The sequence below is a fragment of the Staurois parvus genome, unplaced genomic scaffold, assembly GCF_062004578.1.
Source record: "Staurois parvus isolate SC_StPar_1 unplaced genomic scaffold, SC_StPar_1.0 ptg000044l, whole genome shotgun sequence".
NCBI lineage: Eukaryota > Metazoa > Chordata > Amphibia > Anura > Ranidae > Staurois > Staurois parvus.
Genome location: NW_028317840.1, coordinates 975,915 through 1,002,619, shown reverse-complemented (window position 1 = coordinate 1,002,619; position 26,705 = coordinate 975,915). Strand labels below are relative to the sequence as shown.

At 41.6% G+C, this 26,705-nt stretch overlaps 1 protein-coding gene across 2 annotated transcripts in view; it reads left to right on the top strand.

Annotated features, from left to right (window-relative positions):
• G3BP2 (G3BP stress granule assembly factor 2) overlaps positions 1-26,705 on the top strand; it is a 60,419-nt gene that overhangs the window by 14,698 nt on the left and 19,016 nt on the right. For both annotated transcript variants that reach the window (XM_089663712.1, XM_089663711.1), the window contains exons 2-7: positions 6,067-6,185; positions 15,148-15,229; positions 17,482-17,655; positions 20,970-21,060; positions 21,174-21,276; positions 22,317-22,497. In XM_089663712.1, the coding sequence (XP_089519838.1) occupies positions 6,091-6,185; positions 15,148-15,229; positions 17,482-17,655; positions 20,970-21,060; positions 21,174-21,276; positions 22,317-22,497 (726 nt within the window). In that variant the 5' untranslated portion in view covers positions 6,067-6,090. The remainder of the gene's footprint in view (positions 1-6,066; positions 6,186-15,147; positions 15,230-17,481; positions 17,656-20,969; positions 21,061-21,173; positions 21,277-22,316; positions 22,498-26,705) is intronic.

The following is a 26,705-nucleotide window of genomic DNA, read 5'->3' as shown; positions in this document are numbered from 1 at the left end:
CTAGTATAGTGTTTGTACAGATATCAATATATTGATCACGAACAGAACTATACTGGTGCCTTGTTTGTGTAGTGCAGCAGGATCGGCCACGTTTGCTGTCAGCACTAGTGTTTAGCTGCTCTGTTGTTTTTCATGGTAGAATTGTATCAATTGATTTTGGGCCAAAGCAATTTATACGCACAATACCCCAAGACCCAAGATTTCCCAGAAAAGAATACCTGTCACTGTCTTTTGCTATCACGGGATATTTACATTTCCTGTGATTACAATAAAAGTGATTGAAAAAAAAGTTGTAGTAGTAAATGTAGTTTCATCCCCGTTCTCGCATGCAAAGGCAGACGCAAGTGGCGGTATGTGAGGTATCACCGCGAACGTCAGATCGAGGGCAGTATTTCTAGCACTAGACCTCCTGTGCAAATCTAAAGTGGTGACCTGTAAAGGCTTTTAAAGCATTGTTAATGGATATTATAGATTTACGTAAATTGGCCAATCTATTGTGTTTTTGTGCATTAAAATTCTAAAGTGTTTGTTCCAAAAACTGTGTTTGACAATTTGCTCTGCAAATACTGTGGGACATAAAATTTATTTCAGGTACTTATGTAGCGCCGTCCATTTACATATATATATATATTGTACATTCACATCAGTCCCTGACCCTCAAAGGGGCGTACAATCTAAGGTCCCTAACTCACATTCATACATATACATACTAGGGCCAATTTAGACAGGAGACAATTAACCTACCAGCATGTCTTTGGAGTGTGGGAGGAAACTGAGTACCTGGAGGAAACCCACGCAGGCACAGGGAGAACATGCAAACTCCAGGCAGCTGGTGCCGTGGCAGGGTTTCAAACCAACGACCCTAGTACTGCCAGGCGGAAGTGCTAACCATTTAAAATGTCAACACACATGGTTTTATTCTCTAGGGCCTCTTCTTTAAAATAATATTTGGGGGTTCAAAATAATTTTCAACCATAAGTTGTTTCTTCAAGTAAATAGTATCAGAAAAGGTTTGTTCTTCAAGTGGTTAGAAAAGTGTCTGGCTTAAGCTTCTAATGATAACACAGTGAAGACAGTAGTCATCAAGTGGAGAAAATATGGCTCAACAGTGACATTGCCAAGAACTGGATGTCCCGCCAAAATTGATGCAAAGAAAACTGATCTGGGAGGCTGCCAAGAGGCCTACAGCAACATTAAAGGAGCTTCAGGAATATCTGGCAAGTACTGGCTGTGTGGTACATGTGACAACCTATTCCCCTATTCTTTATATGTCTAGGCTATGGGGTACAGTGGCAAGAAGGAAGCCTTTTCTTACAAAGAAAAACATCCAAGCCTGGCTAAATTTTGCAAAAACACACCTGAAGTCTCCCAAAAGCATGTGGGAAAATGCATTCTGGTCTGATGAAACCAAGGTTGAACGTTTTGGCCATAATTACAAAAGATATGTTTGGTGCAAAAACAACACTGCACATCACCAAAAGAACACCATACCCACAGTGAAGTATGGTGGCAGCATTATGCTTTGGGGCTGTTTTTCTTCAGCTGGAACTGGGCCTTAGTCAAGGTAGAGGGAATTATGAACAGTTCCGAATTCCAGTCAATATTGGCACAAACCCTTTAGGCTTCTGCTACAAAGCTGAACATGAAAAGGAACTTCATCTTTCAGCATGACAACAACCCAAAGCATACATCCAAATCAAAGATGGAATGGCTTCACCAGAAGAAGATTAAAGTTTTGCAATGGCCCAGCCAGAGCTCAGACCTGAATCCGATCGAAAATCTGTGGGGTGGTCTGAAGAGGGCTGTGCACAGGAGATGCCCTCACAATCTGATAGATTTGGAGTGTTTTTGCAAGGAAGAGTCCAGATGTGCCATGCTGATAGACTCCTACTCAAAAAGACTGAGTGCTGTAATAAAATCCAAAGGTGTTTCAATAAAGTATTAGTTTAAGGGTGTGCACTCTTAGGCAACCGTATTTTAGTTCTTAATTTTTACTTCCCTCCACCTAAAATTTCAGTTGTACAGTTTATAGATTACTACAAATGTGGAAAGTGCTGAAATGATCTCTTTTGTTTTTTTGTTTTTTCTTACATCACAGAAACCTGACCTTTTTAACAAGGGTGCGTAGACTTTTTGTATCCACTGTAATATAATGGATATGGGCTGAAAGTGCGCAAACTCAGGTTTAATTTGATTTGTACATCCAACTTGGAGGAAGGGTTTAGGAGTTACTGCTCTTAAGATTAGCCATCCCTTTTTCAAGGAACCAAAAGTAATTGGACAATTGAATCAAAAGCTGTTTCATGGCCAGGTGTGATCTACTCCTTCGTTATTTCTTCATAAATTAAGCAGTTAAAAAGTCTGGAGTTGATTGTAAGTGTGGTATTTGCATTTTGGAATTTATTGCTTTGAATCTACATCATGCTTTCAAAGGAGCTGTCCATGCAACTGAAACAGGCCATTGTAAGGCATCAGAAATAAAACCGATCCATCAGAGAGATAGCAACATTAGGAGTGGCCAAATCAACAGTTTGGTACATTCTGAGGAAAAAAAGAACACACTGGTGAGCTCAGCAACATAAAAAGGCATGGACGTCCACGGATGACAACAGTGGTGGATGATCGCAGGATCCTCCCTATGGTAAAGAAAAACCCATTCACAACATCCAGACAAGTGAAGGACACTCTCCAGGAGGTGGGCATATCATTGTCCGTCTACAATCGAGAGAAGACTTCATGAGAGTAAATAGGGTTTACCACAAGGTGCAAACCATTCTTAAGCCTGAAGAATAGAAAAGCCAGAGTAGATGGGCAATGTTCCAAAACACACTGCAATCACCTGATCTCAACCCAATTGAGCATGAAATTCACTTGCTGAAGGCAGAAAGACCCATAAAACAACTGAAGACAGCTGCAGTTAGAGCCTGGCAAAGCATCAGAAAGGAGGAAACCCAGTCTTTGGTAATGTCCATGGGTTCCAGACTTCAGGCAGTCATTGCCAGTAAAGGACTCTCAACAGAATATGAAAAATTAACATTTTATTTGATTATATTTGTCCAATTACATTTTTAGCCCCTGAAAATGGAGGGACTGTATAAAAGATGGTTGCAGTTCCTAAAATTTGTACTTGACATTTACAGTCAGGTCCATAAATATTGGGACATCGACACAATTCTAACATTTTTGGCTCTATACACCACCACAATGGATTTAAAATGAAACAAACAAGATGTGCTTAGCAAGTGGGCCTGATTGTATGTTCAACCCCTTGAATTAAATGCACTTCAGATTCATTTGGATTGTTTCGTTTTAATTTATTCTGGTGGCATACAGAGCCAAAAGTATGAACATTGTGCAATTGTGTCCAAATATATATGGACCGAACTGTATATACCATTGTTTGTAGATGCTATAACTTTCACACAAACTAATTCATATACATACATTGGGATTTATTTTTGTTGTGTTTTTTTTTTATTTTTCTGTCAGACGTAGCGCAGGGCTTGAAAAAGCCGCTCGCCAAATGCGAGGGGAAATCCTTGTGTGGCGAGCACAGATGGAGCGGCTCCACCTGCACTCCAAGCCTCATTGTGAAGCCGAGTTCCAGTTTTCGGCTTCTTCTTCGGCACTGCCATTATACTGAGGGGACAGGTACAGGAGAGGTCCTCTCTCCTCCGCTGAGAGGAGAGGTCCGCTCTCCGCTGCCGCGGGGGGACTCGAGATGTCTGCTCTCCCCTGCCGCGGGGGACCCGAGACATTATTATATCTTTTATATATAATTATATATAAAAGAGACATAATATACCTAATATCTAATTATATAGAAGGATCTAAAAGAAACATTAATATATACTTATCTAATTATATATAAAAGACATATCATACCTAATAATTCTATACAAGGATATAAAAGAAACATAATATATATAATTCTGTAAACTAAACTTACATCTTTTAAAAGAGACTTTTTAGTTACTATAGTCTTTTTAAAGATGCAGGAGGTAAACAAAAAAAAAAATACAAAATGTTTACTACAGGTTTAAAGCTGTAAAACTTGATATTTTGATTGTTCCCTATTGCTATTAAGCTATTGCTGTTATCTTTAAATTAACATAAAGCTATGTTATAATTGCAGTTTTTTATATTTTGGACTCTTTATTCTAAAGAAAAATGTAATTTCATAAGCTTTAAGGGGGTGTGGTTGGGGGCTGGGGATGGGGTTGGAGGCAGACCTGGGCAAAGTTGGGTGGGGCAACTGGTGGAGAGTAAGGTTTGTCCCTGGCTAGTAGGTCTAGACTCAAATTTTTAAGCACTGATGTAGCAAAATACATTTTGACCTATATTTATGACTAACTTTGAGTTTAGTATATATTTTTTATGACCGAAAATTAAAAATGTTTTATACAATTTTTTTTTCCTATCTTTTTCCATTTATATCACAAAAAATAAACTAATTGATCAAATACCACCAAAGGAAATCTCTATTTATGTGAAAAAAGGACATACATTTTGTTTGGGTACAGTGTTGAATGACTGCACAATTACTAGTTGAAATAGCACAGTGCCGAATAGTAAAAAATCGCCTGGTAAATCTTCCAAAGGTGACTTGATTCAAATATCACAATGCCCCTCAAAACAAAGCCAGATTTAATGCGCTTTGTTTTTTAAAAGATTTTATTAAAATATAAAATGCAGCCAATTCAGGTGAATTCAACATCTGACCTATATGGTGCATATCAGCTTCCCTGGAGGTCGGGAACAGCTAGCTCAAATTCCAATAGACACCGCTGCAAAGCAGCTGGTTGTGATGTCACTTTGTAACTTCACTCTTACGGGTTACATCCCTGGGAGGGGAGACTATTTAGATGTGAACCAATATTCTTTGGGATGGAACGTTATGCAGTTTTGTTTTTTTTTTCATGTCTCCTAGTCTCCTTCAGGATACACACTGTGGTTTACTCAGTGATATACTGGGGTTGATTTTCTAAAAATGAGTGCAAAATCTGGTGCAACTGTGCATAAGTAGCCAATCTGCTACTAACGTCTGCTTGTTCAGTTAGGTGTTGACAAAAAAACATGGATGCTGATTGGTTTTTATGCAGAGCTGCATCAGATTTTGCAGTCATCCATTTTAGTAAATCAGCCCCATGGTCTAGTTTGTCTTCTGATGAAGCAGGTTAAGTAAATTTGTAAAATTCCTCAGGAACCTACCACTAGCCATCTATGGAGCATCATACTGACTTTTCAGTTGTGTAAACTGTAGTAATAGTTGGGAAAGGGTAGCTAATCACATTTGGGTGTATTGTATATGTAAAAATTTATAATTTATGCCTGTTCGGGGTAGGATTCTATATATTTTGCCTTCTCATTTTTTAAAGCACGTGTTTAAGGGGCGTATCCCAGCAAGAAAGGGAAGAGGGAGAAAAATGCCCACATGGCGGTGTAGGTGACATTCTTTTAGAACCAAAGCTAAGTTGCCTCCATATCCCCAATTGGTGACAGTACAGTAAAAAGAGTAATCACAGACTGAGATCATCTCCCTGTTCTCTCCTAATGTCAGCAGATTCATTGTTCGCATATGTGCATGCAGGACACCTGTAGTCCAGTCCATTGCAAGCTTGAACTATTTACAATAGATGTATTTAAATATAAATGCAATGACTTTTAATGAATACATAATTGTAGAACTCCCTGCTTCTAAGCAGCCAGTGCTGAAATTTATTGTGTTGGGGACACAGAAAAATGATTGCCACACCTACAGGTCATTTGATGGTGCTCAAGCTTAGCGATTGGCTGCTAGGGCAGGGCACCATCACAGAGAAACAAGTCGGATTTCTCCCTCCTATCCAGAGTTGTGTATTCTCATTCAGCTGTAGAAGAGCAAGGAGCTGCAAAAGGAGTACAGGCAAACTGCATATAAGGGTGTGGGGGATTGCCTTGGCAGAGAGGCTGCCACTTAATCAATGGGTGTCCTAATTCTGTCATGACAAGTTTGCTTTTTGATTCTGTTATTTCCTTTTAATGCAGCTTTTGTGTTTTTTTTTTGTTTTTTTTTTTTCATGGCAGCATATCACTTCCTGTACCAAAGAAATGGTGATGGAGAAGCCAAGTCCCCTGCTTGTAGGGCGGGAATTCGTCAGGCAGTACTATACTCTGCTGAATAAAGCTCCAGACTTTTTGCACAGGTACAGCTTGCTGTTTTCATGTGTTTTGGAAGTAGTAAATATGTAGCAAAAAGCAAAGTTGAACAAGGACTTGCTTTTCTGATATGTGCTATAATCTCTCAACAAATAAGCGCTATCTTTTGTAAAAAAATAGACTGATTCAGAAAGGATGCAAATATAGGTGTTCTGTCATGACTTGTCTGAAGGTTTTCATTTATGTACATCGTTAACACTTTTTCAGCCGAAATTCCCTTTTCTATTAGCCAGACAACATGGCTAAAACCTTTTATCCATGAGCACACCAGTTGGCCATTGAGTGCAACTGTAAATTGATTTTACCGCGAAGTGGGGGGTTGTATTTATACCTTTTTGTGAACTGCATGTTTTTTGAACTGCATGCTTTCTACTAGTATTGACAAAGTCCTTTGTACAGAAATTATGCTGTGCATTTACAGTAATGTTCAGCCCAAATTTGATAGCACAACCAAAAGGCTGAAAAGAGCCTCCCACCAGTAGCTTGTTGACACGGTAAAAATGTAGTAGGTTGCTTTGATCTGTAAACACAAACCCTTTACACGCTGTACAGTTATGCTATACAATGAGTTTGTCTCAGAACCTGATCTGCTACGTTGGGGTTCATTTGGGGTACCCTTGCTTCTAACGAAGAATTTGTATACCCTGTGTGTTACGGTCTGCCATTTTTGTGTGAATTTGGATGCACGGAGTGACGGAGTGGACCAAGATGGCCGCAATTTGCTCTAGCTCCGCTCACCCCGGTCGCTTTGCCTCCTCTCCCTCCATCTAGAAGGAGCCCATTGAGTCCCGCTGGTCTCTGCGGGTATCGGAGTGTGTGTGGGTGTATCGGAGTGTGTGTGGGTGTAAACGGTGGCCGTGGCTCCTCCGGATGGGGTCCGGTTCAAGCAGCAGGCTGGCTCCCTTCCAAGATGGCGTCGGGCCCCCCTGCAGAGGAGACCACAAGGCAGTCATTAGACTCGGAGGATACAGTTGACAGCTCTTTACAGTTCCCCTCTGCCCTGCAGCCATCCCACATGGCTCGAGATTCGGTTTTGTTGGGTAAGATTCGAGGGATTGTTCGGGAGGAACTTGGGAGATCTCCCGCAAATTATCAGCAGATTTACTCAAAGAACTTAGAAATGTGGGTGAGAGGGCTGCTCTTCTAGAACACAGAATGGATGATGTTACTACAGTTCTGGATGGCCATGAGGATGATATAGAAAGTCTACAGGCAGAATTACACTCTTAAGAATCAACTGGAAGAGGCGGAGAATAGAGCTTGTCGCAGTAATACTTGTATTAGGGGCCTGCCTGAGACTTACAGATCTTCATGGCTAGGTGTTAACCTTATTGCAAGAACTGATCCCTTATGTTCCGGTGGATCGTTTGGCGATAGAATACATATAGAGCCTTAGGCCACAGACCACCTGAAAAGCCCTCCTCGGAACATGATCTTGAAATTTCATTCTAAAATGATGGAACAGGTGATGCCATTTGCGATGGTCATTTGCGATGGTCTCGACAGACGTTGTATGCGAATGGCAACAAAATAGGGACAATGTTAGCTAATAAGTTACGATCGTTTGCCCCCTCAACATCATTATACTCTGAAAACTAGGAAGTGTCTGAGAACCTCTAATCCCAGGCATATAGTGGATGAGTTTTCTCCTCTTTCGAAAATTTATGCTGGCTCAGGGAATGCCCCAGCTGATGTCACGGACACGTTCTTTCGGGAGACTCCTTTACCCTATATGAGATGATCAAAGGGACATGCTGGGCGCTGATATTACACAGGACGAGCTTCGGCAGACGATTCAATCTTTGAAGATGCATAAGCGTGCTGGCCCAGATGGTTTTACGGCTCTCTTCTAAAAAAAATTTAGTGATGTTGTAGTTCCTGTTTTGGCCCAGGTATTCAATCAGCTTAAGCGGGATGGTCAGCTGACTCCGGCTATAGGCCCAGATTGTGATGATTCCTAAACCAGGGAATCATGGTCGAATCATCGCCCTATTTCTCTGCTGAATGTGGATGTGAAAATTCTGACAAACTCTGGCCAATAGATTAAATGTGTTAATCCCTACCTTAATTGATAAGGATCAAGTGGGTTTCGTGCTTCTGTGCCGATAGCATTCAACGCTCTATTTTAGACATTTTCGCTCGAATGCAGTCCAGTGATCTTATGTTTCTGTCCTTGGATATGACTAAAGCCTTAGATACTCTCTTTCCTGGACTTATTTTAGGGCCTTGCAGAGGTGGGGTGTGGGAAAATGATTTTCTTCAGTGGATTTATTGACTTTAAAGTATCCCTTCTGCTACGGTCTGTTATCATGGGGTTGAATCCTCCTGGTTTCCAATTAAAGGTGGTATGCGTCAGGGTTGTCCCCGTCTCCTTTTCTTTTTATCATGGCCGTTGAACCCCTTGCTGTTCACATTTGGCTTCATCCAGACATTTTGGGTCTTGAGTTGGCGGGATTACATCATAAGATTGCCCTTTTGACCAAGGACAAATGTGGGTCCTTGGTCAATATCCCACTGCGTAGATTGTAGGGGCCTAAAAAGCACCAAGGGGAGGTAGGGGTCAGCAATGGGACCCTCAGTGAAAACCACTATCACCCAGACTCCATCCCCCTCCCCCCCCCCCCCCCCCTCCTTCCCTATTGCTGTCAACATAGTATAGTACCGGTGGATTATATAAAAAAAAAAAAAAAAAAGACAGTGAGGAAAATAATTATTTGATCTCCTGCAGATTTTGTACGTTTGCCCACTTAGAAATGAAGGGTCTATAATTTTTATCATGGGTGTATTTCAACCAAAAATCCAGAAAAAACACCTGATACAAATGTATGTTGTGAGTTGCAGTTTCGTGATTAAAATAAGTTTTTGATCCTCCAGCAAAACATGACTAGGTACTTGGTGGTAAAACTGTTGTTGGCAAGCACAGAGGTAAGACATTTCTTGATGTAGGTTACCAGGTTTGCACACATCTCAGGAGAGATTTTGGTTTTCTCTTCTTTACACATCTTCTCTAAATCCATAAGGTTTCTTGGCTGTCGCTTGGCAGTGCGAAGTTTCAGCTCCCTCCATAAATTTTCTATAGGATTAAGGTCAGGAGACTGGCTAGGCCAGTGGTCGGCAAGCCGTGGCTCGCGAGCCACATGCGGCTCTTTACAAACTTAAATGCGGCTCTTCTGTGTGCCGGGCGCCCGCTCCCCTCCCTCCTCTCGGGTGGCCGCCCCCTCCCCTCCCTCCTCTCGGGCGGCCGCCCCAAAAGTCAGGACTCTGCAGCTGTCAGGATGTAGGCGGGGAAGCCAGGATGTAGGCGGGGCAGCGTGACGAACTCCTCTCCTCTCACAGTCCGTCCTGAAGACCAGAACGGCGCAGGAACACGGCAAGAGGAACGCGCGGAGCAAAGGTAAGTGAATTGACACAGGGGGGGACTTACTATATGGGGGATGAATTACTATATGGGGGATGAATTACTATATGGGGGATGAATTACTATGGGGGATGAATTACTATATGTGAGATGTATTTTCAGTTTTAAAAATGTGGCTCTCAAAATAAATTTCAATCGTGGTTTTGGCAAGATTTGGCTCAGTTGAAAAAAAAGGTTGCCCACCACTGGGCTAGGCCACTCCATGACCTTTATTGTGCTTCTTGAGCCACTCCTTTTGTTGCTTTGGTATGTTTTGGGTCATTGTCATGCTGGAAGACCCATCCACTAACAATTCCTAGTGTTCTGGCTGAGGAAAGAAGGTTCTCCAAGATTTGTACAATACATGGCCCCATCCATTGGCCCCTCACTGTGGCAAAGTCGGCCTATAGCAGAGAAACTGCCCCAAAGCATAATGTTTCCACCTCTGCTTGACTGTAGGGATGGTGTTCTTAGTGTCACAGTCAGCATTTTTCTTCCTCCAAACACAGCCTTTAGTTGTGGGCTGATCCCTCACTTTTCTCATGAGCATCCTTACCCCATGAAACGAAATCCCTCATGGAGCTCTAGACTGAGGGCAATCACTTCCCAACCCATACCCTTAAATGACAACGATACAAAAAGCCAAACCGTGGTTCTTGTAAACATGAACATAATACATAGGCTTGTGGGTGTTTCTACAATCAAGTCACGTACGTAACCAAGAGAGATGCTCTTCAAGGGAATCGCCTCTATTGCATAATAGCATATTTAGGAGCACACCAGAAACTACTACTGGCATGCTAGTCACCCCCATACTTGAAAAGGCCTCGCTGGACCCCACCAATCTTGGCAAACTAAGACCATCTCCTTACTCCCTTTTTGCCTTGAACAACTGGCTGAGCTGCCACCTTATTGAGAATAACCACCTTGATCACCTTCAGTCTGGATTTTGCCCACAACACTCCACAGAAACTGTTCTAGTAAAACTCACAAACTACTAACTGCCAAAACCAATGGTCACTATTCCGTACTCTCACTCTTGGACCTCTCCACTGCCTTTGACACAGTTGACCACCTCCAAAAAAAAACCCAAAAAAACCCATTTTACTTGGTCTCCGTGACAGTGTCACTTACAACTCTACTTCTTCCTCCTCCTATTCCTCTTACTATCGGGGGTCCCCCAAGGTTCTGTCTTTTTCACCTCTTATTCTCAATCTATACTTCTTTGGGTCAGCTGATAGCTTCCCATGGTTTCCAATACCATTTCTATGCTGATGACACTCAAATCTATCTCTCTACTCCTCAGCTCACCCCATCAGTTTCCTCACGTACATATCAGACTGGATGTCACACCACTTCCTAAAACTCAATCTATCCAAAACTGAGCTCATAATATTTCCTCCCGTGTGCCTCTTCCCCTGATTTCTTGGTCAGGATTAATAGCACCACAATCATGCATCCCTGCATGCCAGGTTTCTAGGGGTAACCCTGGATTCTGAACTATCCTTTCAGGCCCACATCCAATCCCTGTCCAAATCGTGCTGCCTCAACCTCTGCAACATCTTCAGAATACACCCCATTTTAACCAATGATACCACAAAGCTCCTAATTTACTCCCTGGTTATCTCTTGCTTTGACTACTTCAACTCCCTCCTCATTGACTTACCTTTACATAGGGTATCCACCCCTCCAGTCTATCATGGTTACTGCTGCCAGGCTCATTCCACCTTACCAACCGTTCAGTGTCTGCTACCCCTCTCTGCCAATCCCTCCACTGGCTTCCACTCGCCCAACGAATAAAATTCAAAGTACTAACAACTTGCAAAGCCATCCACAACTCTGCCCCCAGCTACATCACCAACCTGGTCTCAAAATATCAACCAAACCGCTCTTTGATCCTCCCAAGACCTTCTTTTCTCTAGTTACCATGTCCCCTCCTCCCATGCTCACCTCGAGGACTTCTTACGAGCTTCTCCCATCCTATGGAACCTCCTACCCCAATCTGGCTATCTCCTAATCTATCCTCTTTGTAGACGATACCTGAAAACCTTTCTCTTTTAAAGACGCCTACCCTGCTTCTACCTAGTAAAGTGCCATTTATTTCCTCCATCAGCTCCTCAACCCCCCCCCCCCCCCCCCCCACCAGCTATTACCTTTTTTGTATCACTCAACCCTTCCTCTTAGATTGTAAGCTGTAACGAGCAGGGCCCTCTGTTTCCTCTTATACCAAATAGTATTGTAACTGTAATGTCTACCTTCATTTTGTAAAGCGCTGCACAAACTGTTGGTGCTATAGAAATCCTGAATAATAATAATAATGCGAAAACCAATGATTGTGTATACAGATGTATGAGATGGCGGTCTCCAAACACATATGATAGTCTTACGTCTTATGCTCCTTCTGTAGTTGATAAGAGCATAAGTAGGACTGTAGCTTCTTTTGGGTCTCAAGCTTCACGCGATGCGATTTGCCACAATTGTGCGATTATTTTTTTTTTCTCCTGCACTGCAACTTGCATCATGTAAAGTTTGTTAAATGAAAAAGTGTATATGCAGCGCACAAATAATGCACTAATATACTAGTGTTATAAGTAGATGTATACCATAAACATGTATCATTGTGTGTAGTAAACAGATCAATAAATGCCAAATATAAATACAAAAACGTGCAAATCCTTGTGTCATAGGTGACAAATGCATGTACCCAAACGTGCATTGAAATTATCCAAAATTAAAACTGTCCATCAAAAAAATTAACATATTAAGTTCCAAATTCATCATAAATCACTCATACATCCACGTGGTGAACTTGCTGTGTGCTGTGTTTTGAAATTAACCATACGCCATTAAACAGGTTTTTATAGTGAATTGTGCCTGTAATACTGTCGTGCTTCATGTGATATTCAAATCCAGCCGAAGTGCAGTAATGTCCCTCTTCAGTGTCCACACACCTTAATGTCTGACACTTTTATCCCAGGTCAAACTGCATTTTTCCCTTTTTGTCCGGGTAGGTAAATAGATGTAACTGCTCTACCACCGTCTGCTTACTATCAGGTGTATTACTGCTCTTCCAACGTCAGCTTACGATCTTCTCCAACTCCACTCCATACATATGAAAAAGATACTCATCGTAATGTAGTATTGCACATAAAATAACTTTTATTAAAATACAAAAATTTCCACTCAGATTTGATAGTGTCCAACTGGGACACTGCAGGATAAATTTGTGTGTTCGAATGCTGGTTTCCTATACCAAGATGGCGGCCCATGTGCTTCCTGTATTGCGGCTTGACGTCCCCAGCGTACTCTACGCATTACGTCACATGTTGTGACTTCATCAGTTGCCCAAAAAGGAGTGGGAGCTTCTTTTAGGCGGCGCGCTTCACTTGATTTGCTGCATGACAATTGCGGCAAAACTGCACCATGCTTTAGGTGCCATTGAAAATAATGGCACCTGAACCTGCATTGTGCGATTCCAAAACACCCAGGTGTGAATGGAGCCGCCCTGGTTCACACACACGTGATTTCTGGATGCGTTTTTCAAATACACAGATTCACATGACAGGCTAGATATGTGTTCCTTTTGAGTTGATCCTCACGCATTGCGTTTTAAGTACCATTACGAAAAGGGTCCTGTGCGAGTTTGTAGAGGTGCATTCCAGTGATAAGAGTGGCATGCGTAGATAAGTGTTCACATGGGATTGCTATTGACAGGAATTTTTGCATTGAAGTCAGTGGGAGGCCATATTGCATTGAAGTCAGTGGGAGGCAGTTGTGGAAAGAGAGAGAGCTGGCCACATCATACCTGTATTGAAATGGAAGCATTGCAATTTCAGCACACGTGAACCAAGGCTAAAGAGGCTGCTTGCCCGCAGCAGGGCTAACTAAAAAAAAAAACAAAAACCCACCTGTCTGGCACCTGGGATTGCATGTCCCAGGCATTGGGCAATATGATTTGCGCATAAAATATTTTATATTTAAAATTTTGCGACAACGTCTGGGCATGCTCCTAATGAGATGACGGATGGTGTGCTGGTGTATTTCCAGATCTGGACCAGCGCATTACTGAGCTCCTTGAGAGTCTGAGGTGCAATCTGGTGCCGTCAGGTGGACCGAAACATGATATCCCAGAGGTGTTCTATTGGATTTAGGTCAGACGAGCGTGGGGGCCATTCAGTGGTATCAATTCCTTCATACTCTTGCCACATGAGGCCGGGCATTGTCGTGCAGCAGGAGGAACCCAGGACCCACTGCACCACTGTAGGGTCTGACAATGGATCCAAGGATTTCATCCCGATACCTAATGGCAGTCAGGGTGCCATTGTCTAGCCTGTAGAGGTCTGTGCGTTCCTCCGTGGATATACCGCCTCAGACCATCACTGACCCACCACCAAAATGGTCATGCTGAATGTTTCCAGCAGCATAACGTTCTCCACGGCTTCTCCAGACCCTTTCAAGTCTGTCACATGTGCTCAGGGTGAACCTGCTCTCATCTGTGAAAAGTACAGGGTGCCAGTGGCTGACCTATTTTTGGTGTTCAGTGGCAAATGTCAATCGAGCTCCATGGTGCCAGGCAGTGACCACTGGGCCCACTAGAGGACGCCGGGCCCTCCGGCCACCCTCATGAAGTCTGTTTCTGATTGTTTGGTCAGAGACATTCACACCAGTGGCCTGTTGGTCATTTTTTAGGGCTCTGGCAGTGCTCATCCTGTTCTTCCTTGCACAAAGGAGTGGATACCGGGTCTGCTGTTGGGTTAAGGACCTTCTACGACCCTGTCCAGCTCTCCTTGAGTAACTGCTTAACTTCTGGAATCTCCTCCATGCTCTTGAGACTGTGCTGGGTGTCACAGCAAATCTTCTGGCAATGGCAACCCTCTCCCCAAAAGCTCCATTTCACAAACAGGGAGAGAGGATGCATTTTAAAGCAGAACTTCCCCTTTTTGGGTGGAGCCTTTTTTTTTTTTTTAATCACCACTGGGTTTTTTTTTTCCGCTAAACAAAGACCAACCATTTTGAAAAGAATGATTTTTCTTAGGTTCTGTTAGGAAATTTTCCAAAAGTAATTTTTCACTGATGGGGTGGCAATGATTTATCAGGGCACTGATGATCAGTGTAAATGTGCTTGTCAGAAAACCGGCAAGTCTGTTTAAAATGTGATTGGACTGTACCACCCTAATAGATTTCTTACTTGTACTTGTGTTGGCCTGGAAGATGATTGGAGAGAAAAGGTAAATTGTATCTCTGTTTCCAGAAATCATCCAGGACAGCAAAGATTCCTACATTTTTTATTTTTTTTTTTACATATTCCATTAGTTTTTAGTTTTTGCTACTACGGTGATTGGTGACTGCTCTTTTTATTTATTGTAGATTATAGGTTTCCTGTTTTTAGACCCTGTCGTGCTATTCTGGAAGATTTGTGGAAATTTTATTTACCAGGTAACAAACACTGTTTTACTTTGTTCTGGCCCCAGAGTTGCATGCATCAAATCTATACACGTGGGTTTTTTTGTTTTGTTTTTATAGCTCGTATGACTTTTTTTTTTTTTTTAAAGGTTTTATGGAAGAAATTCTTCCTATGTGCATGGAGGATTGGATGCCAGTGGGAAGCCCCAAGAAGCTGTGTATGGACAAGCGGTATGTCTTAAAACAACTGCATTTCTGTTCTTCCTTTTTCCATATTTTGCTTGATATATTCGTTTTTCCTGTTTTGTTTTTATAATGGAGAATTTTCCAAACTAGTCTACATGGATCACTAAGGTGAATATAACTGTACATTTGCTAGGAAGCCTGCAAGAAGTCCTTTAACACTTCAAGTAGCGAAAGTGTTCATATTGCAACCCATTTAATTTTCGGCCTTATCTGGACAAATGACGTTTTTGGATTTGACTGGTGTGGCAAACAAATCACAATGTAGGCTTGCCATAGATGTAAGACATTGTGGTTTATTTACTAAAACCGAAGAGTGGAAAATATGATGCAGCTCTGCATAGAAACCAATCTGCTCCCAGGTTTTATTGCCAAAGCTTAATTGAACAAGCTGAAGTTAGAAACTGGCTTTCATGCACAGTTTCACCAGTTTCTGTGTCCACCAGTTTTAGTAAATCCACCCCATTGTTTCACAAACTTGTGAACCATACAAAAATGAATGTTCCATAAACAGTAATGATTGCAGAAATTGATGATTATTGTAAGATGGAACAATAGACAATGGCTGCAAAATTCCAGATTAACTAATCGACTTTGTTGTGTCAGAAGGTAGCGTAAGTGCTTTACGTAAGTAAAAAAAAATTTTGTGTGAAGTTCTTTAAAAGCTTATTACAGTTATTGTAAATGGATGCTTATTTGGGGTGGATTTAACCGCTTCTATGCCAGGCACTTATACCCCCTTCCTGCCCAAGCCAATTTTCAGCTTTCAGCGCGGCCACAACTTTGGTCATGCAACACTGTACACATATGAAATTTTTTTCACACAAATGGCTTTCTTTTTGTGGTATTTCATCACTACTGAGTTTTTTTATTTTTGCTAAATAAAACAAACACCTGAAACGTTTGGCGGGAAAAAATGCATTTTTCTTTCGTTTGTTATAAAATTTAGCAAATAACATTTCTTCATAAATTTAGGTCAAAATGTATTCTGCTACCTTTTTTTGGTGAAAATAGTTTGTATTTTTTTTTTTTTCAAATGTTTCTATTTTTTATTACATTTTTCTTTTTTTTTTTCTACCATTTTCTTTTTCAGCACACTGTGACCAAAGCAATACCATGTTATCATAGTAACATCGAACTACTCTGGTCAAGTGATCAAGGTTTTTTTTTTTTTTTATTAAATACATTATGATTGCGAATACCAATGTATTTAATTGATATTTGCAATCATTGTTACTGAATGAAACTGATTCATTCAGTATTTTGTTGTGATTAGTTGTGATTGGGCAAAGCTGATCACATGATACAGATGGGCTGTGAATGGCCCTGTCTGTATCATATGACTGCCTTGACCAGTCACAGCTAACAACATAATTGTATACAATGGATGGCATAACGGGAAGCAAATCCATTGTATATAACTGACGTGATCTGCTGTGATTGGTCACATGACAATGGCAATGAGCTGGTGTAGTGATATTTCATCACAGCCGGTGAGAGATCGCGCCGCTGTGCGTCCCCATGAGCAGCTCGTTTTGACAGGACATCATATGACGCCCAGTCACAACGGCAAGTGTCCTGCCCAGCCGTCAATCTGCTATAGGCTGGGTGGGAAGGTTTTAAGTTATTTTGATCATTGTGTATTTGTAAGGTAGTTTGTGATATTGTATGCATTTTATCTCTGCAGCTTTTAAATTAGCTTTTTTTTTTTTCCTGTTGTCACGTCAAATCAATAGGGCACTTGTCAATAATATTATAGTAAAATCATTTTATTTTTATTTTTTTTTTATTAATGTCCAACTTTATCGGCCAGTTCAAAAGAAACTGGCCAACCTTAGGCCCATGTGTAGACCAGCCTGTTTAACAGAAGCTGGCCAAATGGGCATGCCTGAAAATGAGCATCTGATCAGTGCTGGCGAACAATGGCTGCGAGCACTTACTGGTGTGTTCTGGAAGAAAGGGGGGCAGTCCCTAAGTCAGAACACAATAGCTTAGCAGGGATATTGCTGTACTAAGATCAGATAGTACAGAAAACTTCCTGAGCTCTTCTGTTTTAACCACAAGATGTTCTCAGTCTTCTGGGTTGAATGACACACAGCGTCATTGAACCAGAAAACCTGACGGCATACTATTATTATTTATTAGTGTATTTTAAGGGGATAACTTTCACATTTATATCTTAAAAACAAAAGTAATTTTCCTTTTAGATTTCTGACTGTAAATGATTTTCTTAAACCCAGGAAATCCACAAGAAGGTGATGTCCCTTCAGTTTAGTGAATGTCGCACAAAGATTCGACACGTCGATGCACATGCTACGCTAAGTGATGGAGTTGTTGTCCAAGTTATGGGTGAACTTTCTAATAATGGCCAACCAATGAGAAAGTTCATGCAAACCTTTGTGCTTGCTCCAGAAGTAAGTAGTTTTCCAATGTTCTATGTTGTTTTACAATCAATCAGACTGGGAAAGCTTTAACACATATATATTTTATTAAAAGATCTTCAAAAGCTGTATTGACAGACTAACTTCTAGAAAGGGGTGGTTGGCAAGCAGTAAGGAGACTCAAGTTCCTCTCTGAATAACAAATATAAACATACAAGGACGAGATCAGGATTTTTCAGGAAATAAAAGTGCAAAGCTCTTTTTATCATCCATCAAGGAACACAGGCATTTTTAGACTGTTGGGTTATACTGCTCTGCCCACAGGAGAAATGGGACATTGGCAGCAAAAAAAAAAGTAGTCAGCATAGCCATCATGCTTCAGTTTGCTGGTGTTCTCAGGAAAGTGGGCTTGTTTTCTCAGTGCTGCTGTTTTCTGTGAGTTCGGAAGAATTTTTTACTATAAGCAGCTGCTGGTGTATTCTTGCTGGATAAATTACATTTTTGGAATTTTACCCCAGTTAGTTAAGAAGCACGGGTTTTCTCAGTTTTATTTTTTTGCTCTCCCAGACCTGCAGTTGATGACTTCCCCTTTGTGTTTCACCTACCACCCAACTGCTATTCAGGGGAGGCTAGTATGATTGGGTATTCCCTACTCCTTTTTATCATAGGCTTTTTTTTTTCTTTCATTCACTCATTGGCTGGACATGTTTCATCATGCATGAACCATGGTTGTACTTTCCACTGGCTTCCTCTGCTGACGTCCTTGAGGGTCAAGGCTGGCATAGGCCTTATAGCATTTTGCTGCATGGCTTAGTGGTCACTGTTCAGGAGTCGCACAGGTTGTGGGTCTATGCTGCTGTTCAGTTTTGTTACGGCTGTTGTGTACCGGGGACCTGATCTCATGGAGCCATTCTGTCTGGCTTTCTGGTTTGTGTACAGGGTGCTTTACTTTCAGCGCTTTGGGGAGTTTGCCCCAGTTTGTGTGGATTTTGTGGTCTATCGGCATTGTTTGTGGTTGTGCAGCCATGACTCTGCCCCACTTAGCACCTGCGTAGTGTGTTAATGTGCCAAACTAGTGTCGTTTTTGGTACAGTCAGCCTTGGAAGCTACATTGCCTGTAGTATGCAAAAGACTTTTTGGGGGGTGTGTTTTTTTTTTTTTTTTTTTAAACCACAACTGTATGCCAAAGCAATGATGATTCATTAACTGGGACAGGGACGGAGACACTGACTTGGCGCCCTGGATGTGACATTTTTCACGTCTCTTCCAGGTCCACAACAAGGGTAAGAGTGGATGTATGTCTGCTCTGCACCCTACCCTCTACCCGTAGCACCTGCTATGCCGGTCCCAGGCCTGCAGATCGGTTGTGGATTTCTTGTATCAGAAGCTTTAGTCTGATCTTTTCGGATCATTTCTAGCTACTATTTCTCCAGGACACTACTGTGGACAGGAACGCCCATCTCCCTTAGTGGAAGAAGCCTAAGGAATAGAATCCCAAGTTCTCTCTAACTTTTCCAAAACATTCCTTTTTGTTTCTATACTTGTCTCCTTGTCGAAATCCTCCCATCTGGGTTCCTAGTCCGGCTGCGTGATCTAGCATGCAAGTCAAGTTGGTGTTGAGGCTCAGGGCTTCCTTCTTGCCTAAGATAGTTTTCTGCTCTACACCACAGCTAGCTCTGGTTCACCAAAAGGAAATTTCCCTTCATTGTCTGTGGTTTGGGCTGTGAGTGTTTTTTTTTTTTGTTTTTTTTTTATTTAAATTATTTTCCAGGTGGACACCCTAAGGGGGTAGTCTGGCTTTTCTGGCCACCATCTTTAGAAAACTCAGGCAGAACATAATCCAGACTTGAGTCGTCTACCCTTTCCTGTACTGCCAAGGTGCGCTCTAGATCTGTGAGGGCTTCTTGTTGTTTTCGGTATTGTGCAACATTTCCCAGTTTGCAAGACTGCCATTTGGTCTCTCCTGTGCCTCCTTCCCCCTCCCATTTTTACCAGCTGTTCAGACTTCATCAAATGTTAGATACTTTAGGTGTGGCCGTGCACTCCCATTTCCCTTCCCCCCCCCCCCCCCCACAAAATCATTGCTGGGATTGGCTGTCAGTCAATGTATGGACAACTTTAGCCTTTTGCCCACTCCTCTGTTGGATTGCTTTTGGGTGCCCTGACATTTTAAGAATTCCTATGTTTCTCAACGGACAATAAAGAAAATAGTATTTGTGTTCTCAAAATCCTTTTCTGGGAGTCCATTCAGGGATACAAGTCCCCTCCTTCTGGGGTAATCCTGTGGTGTACAAAGGTTGTTTTTTTGTTGTTTGTTTTGTTCTTTTTTTGTTTTTTTTTTGTTTTTTTGTATTTTTGTTTTTCCTATGTAATTCTTCCAAAAGTCTATTACATTTTATTTTTTTTTTTTTTTTTAAGGTTCAGTTTAGGGGCAGGTGTAATTCCCATGTGTAATTTTCATTCATATTGACTTTTGGGATGGAATACAAGCAAAGTACAATCTGATCACAAGAACAGGGCAAATTGACATTGTCTTGGCAATGGACCTGACGACCCCCCCTTATACTAAAACTAAAAGAAAAGTCTAATTTGTGCTACTTAAATATTCCCTCCCCCTTCAACCTAACCTGCCCCCAGTATAAGAAAGATCTGTTAACTGTTTTTAGTCTGGTTTTGTAACTTGATCCTGAAGCTCTGGCTCCCCTGTGTCAGTGAGCAGCTACTACAGGGGAGAGGAGGGAGCACCAACAACGGCCGAGCCAAGGGCCTGTAGCTGACACCATGGCTCTGGGAATTCAATCATTGTCTCCTTTCACACAGGGGAGCAGGAACTGCAGGGTCAAGTCACTGTACTGGAGGTGATAAAAAAAATAGTTAAGTACTCATCTCATTCTTAAAAATAGTTTGGCTTTTCTACCATGTTAACAGCGATTCCCACTCCACCTCTTCTGCTACAGCTAGTGACAGTACTTGGTGCTTTTGAGAATAGAGTACATGTGACCACAGCCAGTCACTCACTGTCGCATGACCACGAGTTACTTCAATTCTGGTTTTGGTGTCGGCTGCAACCAAAAGAATGAGCAGTAACTGTACAAGCAAGGAGAATAAAAGGGGGCCATTAAAGGTCCTTTTGCAGATGCAATGTCATGTTACCCTGCTTGTTGTATAACATTGAATAGGTCCAGTGTTAGGTCATGGAGTCTGCTTTGTGGGTCAAACAGGAAGATACGTTCTAGAACCTTCTGAAATGCAAGCAAGGATGCCAGCAGGCGGTTTATATAAGTGTGTGTATGTTTTGAGTGCATTTGTAAAAATACATGCATGTATTTAATATTTCTGTGTTACAGGGATCAGTCCCAAACAAATTTTATGTTCATAATGACATCTTTCGTTACGAGGATGAGGTTTTTGGGGATTCGGAAACGGAGCTGGATGAAGGCAAGTGTTGTCTTCTAAGCCTTGGATTTGCTTACCTTTTTAATAAGCTTTGCACAATTATCCTGACATAACTATGTACTTTAAAATTATATTTTAAATATCTTAATCACCAGAATCTGAAGAAGAAGAAGCAGAAGAACCGGAAGAAAGACAGCCATCCCCTGAACCTGTTCAGGAAAACTCCAACAGTTCTTATTATGACCCACATCCAGTGTCGTAAGTTTCTCTCCCTTGTTTTAGTTTTTTTTTTTTTTTCTCCTGATGAGTTTTTCTTGCCTTTATTTTTTTAAATCTGACAATTTGGCCTGAACTTTCTAGTTGTTACATTTTAATGTCTTTACACGGCCTAACTTTTAGTGTCTCATATTTAGAAAAAAAAAAGGGGGGGGGGCTGATTTTTGGCCATCTTAACTTTTTTTCTTTGGTGAAGTCAAAATTTGCATATGACTTTAGAAGCTCAGTTCAAGTTACTGAGACATTTGGCAAAGCTCTTTTCCATTTTTAATGTCCATGTCCCCTCAGTCCTTACCCCCCCCACCCTTCCCTATCCCATTCACCCCTTCTTGCACCTAATTTAGAAAAAATATTTTCTAGGTGTCTTCGATAGTGATGAGCCAGACTGCCCTGGGTTCGGTTCATGCAGGGTTTGGCAATCTTTAAAGAGCACCTACGGCTTTCTTAGGAACCAGTGGCAGCTGGAAGCTGTCTTATACTATGTAGAAGCAGTAAAAGTACAAAGAACGAATTAGCTACAGTTCGGGGGTTCGTCCTGTAGGTAGAGGTCCACTGAAGCATTGCTTTTTCTGCTGTTGAAGTGCTTTGTGGGTATTCCTATATAAGGTGGGGGGAGCTGTGGCTTATTTTTCCTGGGAGAAATCTAGAGAAGGAAGGTCTGATGAAGGTGGTCGTGCTCTCCCCTTTGGGGGAGGGGCTGGAGAAGGGTTCCTGCAGCTCCGACTGAGGATAGAGAAAGGGTTTTGAAAGAGGTAGAGAGGCTGGGAAAAGTTCATGCAGAAGAAATGGACAGCTGAGAGAGCTGATAGCCCACATTGAGAGAGGAAGATTGAGTTATATTTGCTGAGCCACAAGTGATCAAATGCCTGAATACTTATTTTTAAGCCAATATGTGGAGAATGCTATGCCATTATATGGATGCTGCTGTTCTATTTGCTATCTGAACAAGTAAGGTTTATTGCAAAAAAGGCTGGTGCTTGGGTACTTTTTATTTCAAATTATACCTTATATTTTAATATTAGTAATGGTGTAGAAGAGTCTTTAGAAGAACCCATTCATGAGCCAGAACCAGAGCCTGAACAAGAAGTTAAGAGTGAAGAGATAAAGTCTGAGCCAGAAGAAAAGAATATAGAGGAACTTGAGGAAAAGTCTCCCACACCCCCGCCTGCTGACCCCATTCCTCTGCCCCAAGAACCACCAAAGGTACATTGTCTGTGATGTGTTCATGTATCTGTTTCCATACAAATGCCTGCTCTGTATTTCTTCAGTTATTTATTGGAATTTATCTGTAAAAGAGCAGTCTGCCATGTATCAGAGTTCTAGTTGGATAAATCATGTTGCTGATAATTGTTCATTGATCATTTTTCATTTAAGCATGTGTCTCTTTTGTGTACAAATAGTAGAGTCAAGAGCATCCAGCTCCAAGCAGCTTTCTGCTTTGGCATTGTAGTAAAATAAAGGGAGACCAAAACCACCAATTGTGCTGCTGCATCGCCATGATTAAAATGATATAGCAATTGATTTGGTCATAAAGCACTTTATATTTCTATGAATTGAAGGGGTGTATATTCGAATTTGTGTGTGTTTGGTACATTGCACTTTATATACAAATTGAATGGGGTGTGTGTGATATGTTTATGATAAACTACAGCAGCTGAAAGGTCATTTAGGGATAGTGCAGGTTGTTGAGTTGCGTGAAGAGATAAAACTGCTATGCCCCAAACTGATCTAGCTTGACACATGATCATTAGATTTAATCCTATTATGGGTTACTTTTTTGGAAATTGATATAGGGAAGACCATGGTGATCATGTCAGAAAATGTAAAAACAGAAATATTACTAAATGTAAGTATTCTAGTCAAATCAGATTACAGATACAGGAAGTATGTGGGTGTTATAAACTGACGAAATATCAGTTGAAGTGTACTAGTAGACTGGTTTGTTATCTCACAGCTGGTCTCCTTGTATCGAAGTTTCAGTTCCTTAAAAGCGGTATTAAACACAAAAACACAAGTGTAATACATTTTAGTTTATCAAACCTTAAAGTGATTGTAAAGGCTAAAGGTTTTTTGCATGCATGAAGGTAAACAAAACCTGTGTGCAGCAAGCTGAATTGGTTTTCTTATTTAGGCTTTTTTCCATTATCACCTAGTCCTTGGGTGATGTCTTAGGGTGTCTTCACTCCACTGGAGGTGCAATGGAGATGCCTTTCTGACAGCAGCATTGTCAGTTTAGAGAGATGGTAGTATTGCATGTACTAGCAGAATTAGATCGACTTGCATAACAAATGAAAGTCCTTAAGCAGTTAGAGCAATAGGTTTTTATTTTTTTTATTGTACATTACCAGGGCACAGGGTCGTTCATAACTATTGTGCCTTCACCTGCAGGTCTTTGGACGCTGGCAAAAATACCCTCCCAGCAATAACCCCTCCTAGCCAGGCATAGCTTCAGTTTTGTGCTAGTGTCTTAGGCAACAGTCATGCCTATGCAGTCTCTGCACAAATCTTGATCCTTTTTTTTTTTTTTTTTAATTTAAGCCAGTTTTTCTCATGATTGCATCTGGGATTAGGAGACTGGCTCAAAGTGGATCTGTTGCTGACAGCAGTTTGCTAAGTAGAGTGGCACCCAAACCCCATTTTGGACATGAAGGGACTACAATGGAATGTTGGCGTTCAGCACTGGACTCTGCATGATGGAACCCAGTGCAGTGATATTACCATGTGGATTAGCAGGTTATACAGGTCCAAGGTATTTATCTCCAGCTTCCAGCTAGGAAGTTGTGTCCCTGAATGCCCTTGTGGTGGCAAAAGTTTGAACCCTCCTGGGGGGGGGGGGGCATGCAGCAAGGACTGGTGATTACTAGTCCAGTGGTAGCCCGATACCAGGAAAGAGGGGAGGAAGGTCTCCTGGATTCCTGCCCTGAGCAACCATATAGAGGTGACTGAGCTTAGGAACAATCTTGGAGTCTTGGTCACCAAAACCGGGGGTGGAGTGCTTCTATCTACCTCCAGTTATCTGTGCACACAAGGAAATACACGCAGGCCTAGTGCAGGTCGGTGACGTCACAAGGGGGCAGAGTCAGCTGGTAGTTGCCATCTTGAAAAGCAGAAGAACCAGACAGGTTGTTTTTCTGTCGGCTACCTCTGACTACACAGTGGATAAGTACTGCATTGTTTGCTTAATCCGTTTAAAGGAAGAGGGACCACTGGCAGAAAAAGGCAGAACTTATTGTGACATTGTCTATCTAGATCTGGGAGTACCAACACAGGTGTCTGATTTGATTCCGCACCCATTCTTCGCAGCTGACGGGGACTGCTAAAATACAGTGAGTCTGTTATATTGGAAGCAGGCCATGTCCCAACAGGGGGAAGAGGGTTCCCCAATCCCTTTGTCAGGTAGAGAGGAACCTGGACACAGCTCATATTGCACTATATTCCCTGGGGGGTCAGTTGGTTGTTTGTAGTGCTGATTCCATTCACCCTCCTGCTCTTTCTGCCTCATCCACTATTTGGATGGAACACCAGCTTTCTGGAATCTTTTCTGGATTAGACAGTCTGAAGTCCACCAGAGGATGAGGTGGAAGGGGAAATGATTTTTCTGGAAGAGGGAGACTCGGATAATACCTCCAGAGAGGAATTTAATTCTGAAGAGCCCCAGGGTCAGGTTTTATCCTCGACCCAAAAGGCCTTATGTTTTTTTGCAGAAGTAGTCCAGACCAACATAAAACTACCTCTTAGAGTTGTCTGTCACAAGATTGGGATCACAGTATCTCCTATCTTTACATCTTGCTCTGAGAAATCAAAGGAAGCAGATCTCACCTTGTCTTGTGCAGAGCTTCATGTTCTCACACTGCTGTCTGCTGTCCATGGCAAGGAAGATTGGCAGGTGGATTTTCTGAGTAATCAGCTGTTGACTGGGAGGTATTGAGCTCTTCATCTAGAGGTGTTAGAGGAACTCTATTAAATGTGGGGCACCCTGGATGTAGATCTTGTGGCATCCAAGTTCCATGCAAACTCGACATATTCAGAACCAGAAATGGATCCCAGTGATTCTGTTCACACAGTCTGGCCCTGGAGAATATGGTACTCTCACATCATAACTTTGTTGGCGGATGACCCTTCTGGATTGACCTGACCTCTGATGCAAGGTGTGATCTTCCATCCTTTTACAGTCGTTGATTCCAAAGAAAAAAGGTATACCGCTCAGGCAAACAATCCAGATCACTCCAACAGGTGCAGGCTGTGGCTCACCACCACACACGATGCAATAGGAAGAAGGGTCAGCCGCACACCGGAGGATGGATGAATATAGTGTATATTAATCATAGTGATTAAGCATGAGATCGTGTGAAATGCATTAACAGGTCCTGTATTCATGTCCTCTTGTTGTGTCTTATGGATCAATATATATAAACTATATTCATCTATCCTCCGTTGTGTGGCTGACCCTTCTCCCTTTACAGTCACTGGCCAGGTTTTGCTGGACTGCAAGCTGTTTAAGGAATTTAAAAATTAACACAAATTACCAGATATAAATGTAAAAAGAAAGGAAAGGAGCAACTGCTTAAATATTGGTAAGCTCCAATATATTTTTGTTTTTAAATTTAATACCGCTTTATTAGCGATTTAAAAAAAAAAAGAAATATTCCACTACGTTTATCTTCATTGTTTTCTTTAGAAAAGGAAATGGGGTGGGGGGAGGCAGAAGAGGTCTGTGAAGAAGGAAATTGTTAACTTTCAAGGCTAAGTTCACTTTTGGGAATGGAATGAAATGGAACAGATGTGTTTAGTGGAATGAAAATTACAAGTCTGTATGCAGTATTGGGAGGTGGGTCTTGTTTGTTTATAGATCACTGATTGAATGGCACAGAGCTGCAGGCAGAGCCGTGCCGATTTTAAAATGTGATAACGGCTGCAAAGGAGAGGCACCCACACCTGCTGTCATGGGAGGATGGATTGGAGGATGAGGGAACATGTGCTTGAACATATTGCACCCTAAATATGGATGTAACATTTTCCAAAAGGTTTTGCCTTTAAATGAAAATAATCATACATGCAATACAAAAATCTTATAAAGGTAGTGACCTAGTGATTGAATTTGGAGGGCATATATTCCCTCTTCTAAAAATACCTAGCTAAAGAAGCAACCATTGTTATTGATTCAGCTCCAATTACTGGTTTTGTCTCTGTGAACTTGTGGGGGTCTGCAACATTGGAATCCTTTCAGTTGGGTGTACACCAGGGTATCCACAAAGTTATTGCCTTGTTCAAATATTTATATATTCTTGGTACTGCACAGGCATGTCTTAAACTGTATTAAATCCAAAAATAAAAAGGTATATAGCTTACTGATTCTTCAAGGTGGTGGCTGTGTTGGTTTTTCATTTTTTAGGGTTTTTTTTTTTTTATTC